Genomic DNA, 13,684 nt, shown 5'->3' with positions numbered 1-13,684 from the left:
TTTAATAACATGCTCAATTAATAATACTAAAAATGGCACTTATGAGCCAGGAAAAAGTAGAATAAGAAATATTAATAAAAGTCACTCCGAAAAAAAGTATTATAGTTAAAAGATGAACATTTGTACTTTTTTGAAAAGGACAAAGTGACTGATCAATTTTATTAAAAGACATAAAGAAACAAAAGACACAATCTTTTAAAAATGTGCAATGACCATAGCTAAGTACATGTATGATTAGAAACACCATGACAGATCATTAGGAAACAAGAAGGTTGAATACCACATAAACAATAAAACACAGATACATTATCATCACATCATTTTCTTATCTTCATCCTACAGTCATTCCTTCAATTGCAAATGTACCCAATGCAAGCACAGAACTTATTTTCTGTGAAATAGGTTTCAAGCAGAACATTTTCATTGATTTCTATAAAATACCTTCGTTTAAAACTAATATCAAAAGAACTTATTTCACTTTTTTTTTTTAATTTTAATATTGGAACAAAACTCATGGTGCTGTGATTTTTGTTCCGGAACTTATTTCACACTTGGTTAAAAAATTAGTTCCGGAACAAATTTTATAGTGCTGGAACATATTTTCTGTGACATAAGTTCCGGTGGAACATATTTCCTATGAAATTTGTTCCGGTGGAACAAATGTCACGCCGGAACAAATTTTTTGTTACAGCTACTTAACACATTGAAAACCACATGTGTTACAAACACCATGATGATTCTAATCAGAATCCTGGATCTCAAAAGTGCTTTCATAATATCAAAATAATAACATCATAAAGGTTCCCATAAAATTCAATCTTCACAATGGAAAAAATCACAGAAAAGTTTTTTGAAGTCAACTGTTCAAGAGGCTCAGGTTCTTTGGGGCAAGCAGCACAGACTTTCAAATAGCGATCTAGATGAGACAGGTGCTACATGTACACATACCTGTGAAAGAGGTTTTTGCACTATTCCAGACCCTCAATATATCTCTTTAAAAGAATAAGATAATATTGTAATCATCACAGCAATAGAAGATAGGTGAGATCCAGGATAGTTGTCTTTTTATTTAAGAAGATGAAAAGTCATATTACATGTATGTGACATTTTCTATGCATCTACATTTGTACATGTACCTGTATAGTACTTAATCACAATTCCCTAATGACAGCAGTGCTGATTGTCAATTATGATAATTCAATTTGCTGAATAATTCGTGCAATATACCATCATAGTTGTCCAACCACCTGCTAAACATTGGAACGGAAATGACGACGCTCTTTAACGCACGAATGATGTTCACTAAAACCAAAGTTTTTGACGGAAATGCATCAAACTTAAAAGTTGTCCATACTGTCTAGATTTCTGACTTAGTTTGTAAAATTAAATTGAACACAGAAATATTACTATCTAGAAATAAAGGTGGTACATGTTGTACCCAACATTTTCACTAAAATTTATTTGGCTCGTTTAATTTTGCATCAGACTTAATAAAATTTGTGTCGAATATGAAAAGGATATTCATAAGAATATTCAACTAAAATTTATTTGATTGAATATTTGTTTTTCGCAATGCATTAATACTTCAAAGCATATTTTCAATATTTTGTTGAAAAATCTTATGCAAATCAAGTATGCAAAACAAAAATTTCAATGGAGGAAAGGGATATAGTGCAAGTCAGCTTTACAGTGTGATGTGTTATCAGAACTTCATTTTTACTGAACACTTGTATCATTTTACACAACATTGCACAAGATAGTCAAGATGAAAATTTTGTCACATTTTCTCACGAACTACAATACAAGGATTTCTTAAATTTGTTTCCAGGGTTTAAAAAAGCCAGCTTTACAGTGTGATGCATTTTCAGATTCATCACTCAACAACTCCCTGTTTGCCGAAATATTTGAGCAGGGGATCATCAATGAGCAGTAGCTCACTATTTAACTTGTTTCAAAGACCAAAGATTTGTATAGTATAATGAGTATGTATATCATGTAACAAGTTACAAATCCTTGTCCTGATGAACTATGTCAATAATAAAAATATACCTAAAAATTGTATTACTGTTGAAATTATCAATAAAACAAAAAACTTGATAAATTTTGTTTTGAGAATAAATATCTAATATACATCGTTGGCTATACCATGTCACATAATTACCAAGATATTCAACATGCTCAAGATATTGAGTTGAATGAAATACCTGCCGCTTGGAAACATGTAAACAGGAAGTTCTGTTCGAATTTTCAATCTCATGGAAAAAGTACAGTAAGTTCCGAGTTGCAAAATTAAAGTGAAAGTAGAAACAGAAATAGAAACACATGTGTGTAAAGCAACATCCCAATTCAAAGAGCCTTTAAACAAAGTTTAGGTTAAGAAGATTCCTTGACGTTAGAATTTTTTACAGGAATTTACATTTAGGCACTTTGAGTAGAGACGAAGGACAAGGTAATAATACTACATGTAATAATAATATGCACAATCACTTGTTTCAGTTTGAGCTTAGTTCAAGGTAACATTAAACTTGTTTACCATCAACCCTGCTGTATTTAGTTGCTTGTAAATGGTCAACTTTAAAAAATAAAATTGCCTGAGCAAAGACAACCTAAGTATGTTTATTGGATTAAAACTACATAAAATGGTCCCCTTTGCATCAGGAAATTCTGTACTTGATCTGTTGATTCTGTTTTAAATTTGCTTAAAGCACTTGTCGAATTGCATGGATGCAGATCAAAGCTGCATGTCCATTTGCACCATTTTCTTAGATTGGTGAAGTAGGTACAATGGCAGACCAAATTCATGAAATTAATACAAGTTCCATCTTACACAATTAATTTCACTCATATCATACATGTGTCTTTTTCCTTCAGAGATTTGTAAAAATAATCAAAGATATTTGTTAAATTTGTTATATTTGTCAATTTTGATTTAAAAATGAACTCTATAAAATTATCCTATAAGCAAAAAGTTCCCAATTCAACGAATAATTGAGGGTCCTACTAAAATGAGCCCGGGAGCGCCCAGGTGAAGAAAAAGCGCCCAGGGAAAAGAAAAATTGCCCGGGGAAGAAAAAATAGTGCCAGGGGAAAATATAGAGATATTTTATTGGCATGAGACAACTTTGTGTTGGTGAAATAAGTTATGCACATAGATTTTTTTGGATTTTTTTAGACAAGTATTTTGCAAATTCAGATAATAGACATTTGTAATAAAGCACAACAACAAGTATGAATGTTTCAATTTTAACAATAATATATGAATACTATTTCGGAAGACAGATAATAATGGATAACAGTTTATGCGGAAGATTTATAAAATGTAAGACATCAAACATGTCTTTTATGTTTTTCAAAAACGATATCAAAATGAAAAATGTAAAAAACAACTTAAATTTCACAGATAAATATTAATTTAATCAAAATTAAAAAAAGAGTTACATGTACACATAATAAATCAGCAAATAAAGCAGCACTATACATGTACCTTAGTTAAAACAAGGTAGTAAAAAGCAGGAGTTTGGTTTAAATTCAAAACTAAGCATTAAACCCTGATAAGGATAGCCATTAAAACAGTTTTAATTTTATAAAAAAAAATATAATAAATCTATACCAGCATCTGCATAAAAAAAGTGTTCACCATGCAGATGTGAAAATATTAGACCTCAGGCACTGATTATTTTTGAACAGCAAAATATACTTTCTGATCGAGGACAATTTAGTTCATGATTCTTCTATATACTCTTATTTATATTTATTTACTTACTTAATATATACAATTTTGAAATCTAAAATGTAAAAGTGCAACAAAACTTAAGATGTAGCATCGTACTTATCCCCATTTATATTAAAGGACAAAACAAGCAATGATTATTATTTTTTTAAGGAAAAAAATTATTGTTTAATATAAGATATTATTATTTTATTCTCCCAGGCGCTAATTTTCCTTCCCCAGGCGCTTTTTCTTTTCCCGTTTGCTCTTGGGCGCTCCCAGGCGCTTTTTAGTAGGACCGATAATTGATGTTTTTTAACTTGGATACTGATATTGAAACTAGTGTTATAAATGTTTTATTCAATATATATTTTATTCAAACAGAGCTAAAGTGGAATCCAGTGTTTAAGAAGAATTGTTAATCTTATGAATTATATAATTATATAACATTGATTGAGCAGTTTTCTGTACCAAATACACATTCCAGCATCAGTTAAACATGTTAGATATTATATTTTTTGTCAGATTTACTTTATGTTTTTTTTGCTGGTCAAATGTCAGACAGCCGTTTTATTCAGAATCAAGAACTAATTTTGTTACCAAGCTTAAACATGTTAAATGCCTCAGCTTCATACATTTATTGCCATAGAAACAATTTGAATTGTAGAACATACTTTTTTGATACCCAGAAGGACCTTTTCCATATTAAATGTGTAAACAGATTTTGATTATTTTTTATAACCCTGTCACCAACAAATTGCAACAGTGTATTGTTTTTCTATTCTATGTGATTTTGTAAAATGTCATTGCAGTTGTAAAAAATATGTAACAATTTATTTAATTTCAATTTGCAGATTGTAGTTTAAGAAAACTTGGTAAATATGGCTGCTAATGATTGTACTAGTCCAAGATTCTCCACAGAGGAACCCGCTGAGATTAGTGATTTGAAATCCATTACTGCATCCCCAACAGAAGAGTCACCCCTTGATGACAAGACTTCTGATAAAAGTGAAAATGAGAACAACCTGGGGGGACCTTCATTTTATCCCCCTTTATACATACAGAGATATACCTTTGTGAAAGAAATCCTTGACACATTGCAACCTGATAGTGTAAGTTATTTTAATATTAGTATAAAATTCCTAAAATCACAGAATATAATATAGGTGATATCGGCAAAAGTACCAAGCAAAGCCTATGTATAGTAAAAGAGTGATTTCGCCCTAACTTTTTAAAAAATCAACATATTTTAGATGTGTTTTTTGCAAACTAGATGTTTTGAGATATGCCGAATCCATTTGAAACTTCAAATCGTTGCTAAAATATTTGGAATATGGACTTTTTGCTGATTGGTGTACGGTTGCTAAGGGGAGAATTTTAGTTGCTAGGAATAATTATATGTCAATATTTGCATTAAATTATAACGTTAGATATGAAGTATTATAAGTATTTCGATATTTCATTGCTTTTTGGCAATTTCGATTTTTTTGTTTTTTTGTGATTTTGAAAATGATATGAGCCAGTCCATGCGAAAAGGTACAAAAAGTCCTTTTGGTAAACTTTACAGGACACGTTATCAAAGTTTGTTATAGTATTTTTGAAAAACGATTTTATCCGAAAAAAAATTACATTAATGTAAACATTCATAAGATTGTCAATTCTATCCCGAATTTGTCAACTAAAACCGAAAAAGACGTAGAAATATCTGAATTTTTGGTATTTGAGCAAGTGTAAAATCATTTGTTCCCCGGACTAATGCTATACCGACCAGAAACTACAAAAAATTATGACACTACAGAGACAAAAGTCAATAATTTCCGTCAGTTCTACAGGTTTAAAGAAAGAAAGACAACATTAAAACATGAGGGAAAATGCAAAAACTATGACATCTTGTGTTTTAGAAATTGAAATTTAAGTTAAGTTAAGTTATTTAATATTATATAAATCAACCTTAGTTGCACGGGATTCGAACCGTTGCCCGGTTTGATTGCATTGATATCCGCATCGTAAGCGAGAGCCTTATCCCCACTGCTACCAGGTTTAACGTTATCAATTGGCAAATCAAGCCATTTAAACTGTACTTTGAAAATGATTGAAATATATGAAATAATTCACTAAAAATCTTGATAAAACTAGGGGGGGGGGGGGGTGTCTCAACACTCGCAGGTGCGTGTAGCTCACAGCTTGATGATATGAGGGAAAGTAAATGTGTTTTATAAATCACAAGTCTACTACCAATAATTATGCACACTTTTTAAAATTTCGTAAATTTTTCGTTTTTGTACCTTTTCGCATGGACTGGCTCATATAGGTGATATCGGCAAAAGTACCAAGCAAAGCCTATGTATAGTAAAAGAGTGATTTCGCCCTAACTTTTTAAAAAATCAACATATTTTAGATGTGTTTTTTGCAAACTAGATGTTTTGAGATATGCCGAATCCATTTGAAACTTCAAATCGTTGCTAAAATATTTGGAATATGGACTTTTTGCTGATTGGTGTACGGTTGCTAAGGGGAGAATTTTAGTTGCTAGGAATAATTATATGTCAATATTTGCATTAAATTATAACGTTAGATATGAAGTATTATAAGTATTTCGATATTTCATTGCTTTTTGGCAATTTCGATTTTTTTGTTTTTTTGTGATTTTGAAAATGATATGAGCCAGTCCATGCGAAAAGGTACAAAAAGTCCTTTTGGTAAACTTTACAGGACACGTTATCAAAGTTTGTTATAGTATTTTTGAAAAACGATTTTATCCGAAAAAAAATTACATTAATGTAAACATTCATAAGATTGTCAATTCTATCCCGAATTTGTCAACTAAAACCGAAAAAGACGTAGAAATATCTGAATTTTTGGTATTTGAGCAAGTGTAAAATCATTTGTTCCCCGGACTAATGCTATACCGACCAGAAACTACAAAAAATTATGACACTACAGAGACAAAAGTCAATAATTTCCGTCAGTTCTACAGGTTTAAAGAAAGAAAGACAACATTAAAACATGAGGGAAAATGCAAAAACTATGACATCTTGTGTTTTAGAAATTGAAATTTAAGTTAAGTTAAGTTATTTAATATTATATAAATCAACCTTAGTTGCACGGGATTCGAACCGTTGCCCGGTTTGATTGCATTGATATCCACATCGTAAGCGAGAGCCTTATCCCCACTGCTACCAGGTTTAACGTTATCAATTGGCAAATCAAGCCATTTAAACTGTACTTTGAAAATGATTGAAATATATGAAATAATTCACTAAAAATCTTGATAAAACTAGGGGGGGGGGGGGTGTCTCAACACTCGCAGGTGCGTGTAGCTCACAGCTTGATGATATGAGGGAAAGTAAATGATTTTATAAATCACAAGTCTACTACCAATAATTATGCACACTTTTTAGAATTTCGTAAATTTTTCGTTTTTGTACCTTTTCGCATGGACTGGCTCATATGTAAGATTCAGATCTATGTATGGTCTCTAATGGAAATATATATATTTAACCCTCAAAAGAAATCCAATCTGATGTTGCAGTCTCAAATTCAGATCCAAAATTTTCATCTTGTACTAAACTGCTGCCAATTTGACATTGCCAAACTGATGTCTAATTGTATGCTCATAATTGAAGCCTAATTAATTGTTTTAGCTATCTGTTAAAAATATGAAGACCATATGTGTCTACATTACATTAGTGAAAGTCTACCTTTTTTGTCAAAATGTCTTTTTTAATCAAATAAAAAAAAGAGTTGTGCAATGCCTAGTTGAAGTGATCCTTTTCATCTTCCCATTGACATCTGAATAAAAATCTAAAGTTTCTTTTTTACTTTTTGTTGCATTGTCACACACTCTTCTTTAAAATATAAGGTTCAACTGTATTTCATTAGACTGTAACAGTAAAATAAACTGTTGCTTTTTAGGCTTTTTATCATTGGCTACATTTTGTATTTATGAGATACCAAGTAAACATACCACCAAACAATACCATTATAAATACTGTAAATCAGAAAATATTGTTTGCATTCATTATTGCAATTGAGTCACTTTAGACTATAATGCTATTGAAATTTTTGTGATATTGAGAAAAATCCTTTTTTAATTCATATTACAAAGTCAAAATGAGAGTTTAAATTATTGTGATTATAACTCTGTCTCCTATTTTGCAATAATAAAATCATTTATGAATTGACAGTAAATTATACAATGAATATATTTTGTAAAAAAAATAACATTTTATTTGTGTAGGTTGTGGATTTTGGGTGTTCTGAATGTGGGATATTTCGACACTTGAAAGAAGTTATAACTCTTTTAAGAATAAGTCTTGTTGATATTGATTTATCTACACTTGAGGTCAATAAATGTCGAATTAGACCTCATTGTTATGACTACCTCCAGAAGAGGAAGAACCCATTACATGTACAAATCTTTGATGGCAGTGCAACAAAATTTGATACCAGATTTAGGGACTATGAAGCAGTTACTATGGTTGAATTGTAAGTTCAATAAAGGGAAACAAATTAAGTACTGTAAAATTCAGAAATTATTGCATGCATTTATTAATTGCAATTTTGTTGTTTTAGACTAAAAATGCGATTGGAATTTTTGTGATATTGAGAAAAATACTGTTCAATTCCCTGAAGAAAAATGTGATTATTGGGATTATAATCCTATCACATTTTTTCCCAATAATAAAACATCGAATAATTTCTGAATTTATAGTTAGCATATATCAAATTATCCAGTCATCCATTGTTTAAAAAAGAATACTTGCCTTTTTCACACCAATTGAAGTTTTCTTTTAGTACACACATATTGTAAAAGTCTTATTTTCTGATTTATAGCTATCCATCCCGACTCACTGAAATTAAACAAGCGGTAGTAAATTGCAATCCTTCACATTACCTCCCTTTAGTATTTTAATATGGATGTGTTCATGTTCCACAAGAGCCTTAATATGAAATTTTTATTCATTTTAATCAAATATAATCTGATAAATATTCAAATATTAAATGCTTCACTACAAATTTTAACTTCTGTTAAGTGCCATTTGATATAGGAAAGCTAGCATATTTTTACAAATATGTAAGAGCCACTAATAATTCCTGTAAAGTGAAAAAATATAGATTTTTTCAGTTCTATTTTAATGTAGAGGAAAGAACAAATAAAACATGTTGTTCCAAGAAATCCATCCCTTTCTTAATTTACGTCACCAGGTAATTAAATAATTTCTATTTCAGCATCGAACATTTGTATGACAGAGATTTAAAAGATGTCATCACCATGGTATTTGAATGTATATGTCCCAAGTTTGTTGTCATGACAACGCCTAACTTTGAATTTAATCAGCTATTTCCAGGACCACGAAAATTTCGTCATTATGATCACAAATTTGAATGGACAAGGGAACAATTTCAGACATGGTTAGTTTACATTCCAAACACAGAATTTTATCTTACAGGAAAAAAATGCTATTTGAATGCATTAGGTCAAAATGCAAAAAATGCATTTGCATTTTCTTTATCCCTGTACTTTAAGTGTTCTTTTATTTGTAATTGTTTAAATTTTCTGCAACCAAACATTTGTAATTGACCCATTTCCATTTAGTTACCTTATTTTCATAAGCATGATAAGGAAATTACATTTTAGTGAATTTAGTCAAATCAGTTCTGGAAATCTCCAAATTCGATAACAATTAACTGAACCATTAAAAAATTTGTTAACTTCATTGTTTATTTGGTTTTGGCATTTATAAATTAAAAACAGCATGCTCGGACCAATTTTAGAAGGATCCACAGACGAATTTCTAGAATTCTGACTGGTAAAATGTAAAATCTTCATTTAATTAATTTGGTAACTTTTACCCAATTTCGTTAACGTTACCAAATTTCAAAAATTTTGAAAACTGACAAAGATTCTTGTAATGTAAAAAAATTAACATTTTGTTTGCATTTATTGTAGCAATTTTTTGAACGATGGACGATCCAAAATTAATTATTACAATTAGAGAAAATGCAACATACAAATAATGATTTGAAAACTTAAATGTGAGGTTTTTTTTCTCCCAAAACCTATCCGTAGGCATAGCAAACTTTGCCTTAATTTCTGAATTTATAATATTTTGTTTATGAAAGTCATATGAATGTTTCAGGTGTAATGACATCTGTGGTAAATACAGATATGACTGTAAATTTCATGGTATAGGAGATGGACCTGCTGATGCACAATCTCTAGGTAGCTGTTCCCAAGCAGCTGTATTCACTAGAATAGGAGAAAAAACACAAATCAACTCAAATGTAGAACAAGAAACATATTCACTGGTAAATCCTAAATATATTTAAAATGCTTAAAAGTACTTCTTTCAATTTATTTTTGTATTCTTTTTCTTTGAAAAGCTTTAAAGATTAGTATCTTATTCCATCTGTGTAAAAATGTATGATTTTTATTACTTAAACAGTACAAACACTAAATTCAGCATGAATATTATTTAAAATTTGTAAGAGTTTTCGTCCAAATCCAATTTTTGGAAATAGCACCTGAGATTCCTGTAACATATAAACTTTTAATAAATTTAAATTTCTTTTTTAAGGGAACATTTCATAAATAATAAAATAACAACTTTTGATCCATTGCAAAACAAAATATAAAGTTATAGACTAGTAAATTCATTCTCAGGATTCTGTTTTATTATTTTCATAGATGCCAAAATAGCATATCAAAATTGTGACATTTGAATTAGCAGAATCATCTCAACAATAAAACCAAATTTACAGAACCAAAAACAGATAAGAAATAACAGTTCAATTGTTGAATAGTTTTCCTTAGTTTACCAGTTGTTTTTACATGCATTAGTTATAGATTATTATTATACCTTAAATATATTTCGAACAATTCTATTGTGTAAAATTTTATCACGTGACATGGCATAATTCAGTTAATTTTCATTTAATTGCAAGGAAGGACGAATAACCCTAAAAATTTAGACCAGCAGTGAATAACCCTGTTATTCACCAGGGAATAACCTTGTGAGTTTCTTGATTGGTACAAGAGTTATCTCCCATGCAAATGACTGTGATGTCACAGACATAAATAAACAAAATGGTGACGAAGAAACTTGAAACTGTTCTTTCAGTATATTAAAACAATTATAGCCCATAGAGTTGGTGATTATCCAAAATTGTAAAACCGAGTAAGAGTTTTCCCCTTGGGCTAAAGCCCTTGTGGAATAACCTTACTCGGGTTGACAATTTTGGATAATCAACTCCTCAGTGGGCCACAACTGTATATTGTTTTCCTAAGTTTCCAGTTGTTTTTACCAAACCATGCATTAGTTGTAGATAGATTATTATTAATCTTCTCAACGAGATTGGTTTTTCTTGCTTGAGCCTGTAGGGCAAAAGTGAGAAAAGTAATCAAGTTGAGATGGGCAATGATAATCTTTTTATCGCTGTTTTACTTCATTGACAACAGCACGTGGGCCCCTAGTTTCAAGCGATAATTTATCATTTCACTCTACTGTGCTGAGAAAGGAAATTATCAGTCAGTAAGATCAAAGGAAAATTTCGTAAAAAAGCCATAATGTAAAATATTGTTAATTCTGTACACAAACTATAATATTTACAATTTCAGGTAGCAGAAAGCATTTATCCTCATCAAGATATTGAACAGAGAGAACCAGAGGACATTTTAGCATCAGAAATTAATTATGTACTGTCTTTTATGTCCAAGTGTACTGACTTTTATAATGAAGAAGAAACCTCAGCTTCTATACCCATTGATAAATTGATATCTTTTAAATCAATTAAAAGTTTATGTGATTCTGATCAACTAAGGTAAGGAGATATACCATTTTTAATGTGTAAAAGATTTCTAATTTCATAGGAAAACCATGATACAAAGTGCTATGAAACTACCTTGAACCTAAAATTGAGAAATAATTGATTTAATTAAAATATAAACTTTGGTTTTGTTTATATATATAGATTGTATGATTGAATTATCCACATTGATCTGTGTCCACACTTGTATGATTGAAAGAAATGTATGGTAAACATCAATGACACAGCAAACATAGAGAAAAAAAATGACAAAAATATATAAAAAAAATTTAGAAGTTAATAAATATAGATTCTACCACTGTATCGAGTGTGATACGATATTTACCCACTCGAGAATGAAGAACTGAGATCAAACAAATTACATGTTGATTAAAAAAAAATTAATCAATATGTTAGGAAAAGGATATATCGAGTAAGAATTAGAGATATAGTCTTCTACAAAAGACAGATGTCTATATACACATTATGTCCAGCCCTTTATCTTCAGTATTATAAATAAGTTGTGAATATATTTTGAAAAGATAAGACTGAATTAAAAATTTGTGAATATATTCAATGAATGTGAAAAGCTGTGAAAAATACATATGTTTTGTTTTAAATTGAATATTCTGAAAAATCTATTGTCCGACAGAATTTTGATTGAAACTATATGTCATTTTGCTAAACATTTCTGTTTTAATAATATATAAATATAAGAGGTCACCATAATTTTATTTTAAAAAATATAACTATTGTTTTGAAGAGAATTTCTCTCTAAGAAGAATTATGACTTATCAAAGAATGACAAAGATGAGGATTGTGTTTGTGTAGAACTGTATTCTGGTGATACAAGAGGTTGGTATGATGATGAAGATGATGATGATGAAGTGACTGATGAACCAAGGAATACAATATTGGAATCTCACAGTGCCCAAATTGTTACTGGGGAAACTGTAAACAAACTTGAGGAGGAAATTTGGGACTGAAATCCAGTGATGTTTTGGTATCCATGGTTACTCAGTGATGTCATTGATAAAGGTGATACCAGAGATTGTATGAAGATGATGATGAACCCACTGATGAAGCAAGGAAAACAATTTCCCAATCTCACAGTGACGAAATAGTTACTGAGGAAGTTATAAATAAACTTGAGAAAATGTGGGATTAACATTCCAAGATATGTTAGTATTCATAGCTACTCAGGAAAATCATTTGAATCATACAATTGCTGCCAGTTACATTTTACTATGACCTATCAAACAAATACATAGACGAGACATATATAGCACAATCTTTATATACTTCTTATTTAACCATACAAATGAAATTAATGAATACAGTACCTCCTTAATGGATGTTTTAAAACAGTTACAACCAAAAAGAAGACACTAATGATGAATGGAGTATATGTTTTAAGCATTTATATGACACAAATTATGACACAAGATTTAAATGCTTTGTAAAATTGGTAATGACTTAAAGCCTTTCATTGAAATTAAATTAATTTTATTATACTAGTACATTTTATAATCATAGAAGTATGCAGTCAGGGGCAGATCCAGCCATTTTAAAAAGGGGGTTCCTTACCCAGGACAAGGGGGGGTGTTCCAACTACATGTCCCCATTCAAATGCATTGATAGCCCAAAAAAGGGGATCCGCCAGTGGCAGTCATAGTTCAAATTCATTTTGTTTCATTACTTGCTATTGTTTTGATTTTGAAATTAATATATTCCCAAACACTTAATGTAAAGACACAAATGTATTCAGATTTAAAAAAAAATAACTTTAAGCTTCTGGATATTTCTTTTCACGGAAAATTATGAAACCTAACTTTTAAGAAATACTCCACTGAATTTCTGGTATTTGCAAAGTTCAATCTTAAAAAAATGTTGAGAATTTTTATGAAAGATATACACTATACATGTATTAAAAAGTTTTATTGTATTGTTAAATTGTTTAGTTAGTTTTTAGAACAGCAAGTTCTATATGTATCATTTGTTGTATTAGTTTGTTATTTAGTAAGTTGGTACTGTATAGTTTCTTGAAAATAATTGGATATAAAAATGATTGATTTATTTAGTTTGTTTGACTTTTTTTTCTCCAGAAACAAAAAAAAAACAACAAAAAAACTTTTGCTTCCACAGAATGTATTAATTAAATATGAA

General features: G+C 29.9%; 1 protein-coding gene across 1 annotated transcript; it reads left to right on the top strand.

The window, feature by feature from the left end:
- Positions 1-2,288: 2,288 nt before the first annotated feature.
- On the top strand, positions 2,289-13,594 carry LOC143062907 (small RNA 2'-O-methyltransferase-like). The gene is made up of 7 exons (XM_076234725.1): positions 2,289-2,449; positions 4,564-4,821; positions 7,950-8,197; positions 8,942-9,124; positions 9,853-10,021; positions 11,331-11,533; positions 12,282-13,594. The coding sequence occupies exons 2-7, from the start codon at positions 4,591-4,593 to the stop codon at positions 12,502-12,504; spliced, it is 1,257 nt and encodes a 418-aa protein (XP_076090840.1). The 5' UTR covers positions 2,289-2,449; positions 4,564-4,590; the 3' UTR covers positions 12,505-13,594.
- The last annotated feature ends 90 nt before the right edge of the window (positions 13,595-13,684 follow it).

The sequence above is a fragment of the Mytilus galloprovincialis genome, chromosome 2, assembly GCF_965363235.1.
Source record: "Mytilus galloprovincialis chromosome 2, xbMytGall1.hap1.1, whole genome shotgun sequence".
Lineage (NCBI taxonomy): Eukaryota > Metazoa > Mollusca > Bivalvia > Mytilida > Mytilidae > Mytilus > Mytilus galloprovincialis.
Note: the sequence above shows the minus strand (reverse complement) of the source record. Positions and strands in the feature narration are given on the sequence as shown.

Coding starts and splice junctions, on each gene's coding strand:
- LOC143062907 (XM_076234725.1), top strand. CDS start 4,591: ATGGCTGCTAATGATTGTACTAGTCCAAGATTCTCCACAGAGGAACCC. Junction 4,822..7,949: donor ACACATTGCAACCTGATAGT/GTAAGTTATTTT, acceptor TTATTTGTGTAG/GTTGTGGATTTTGGGTGTTC. Junction 11,534..12,281: donor TGTGATTCTGATCAACTAAG/GTAAGGAGATAT, acceptor ATTGTTTTGAAG/AGAATTTCTCTCTAAGAAGA.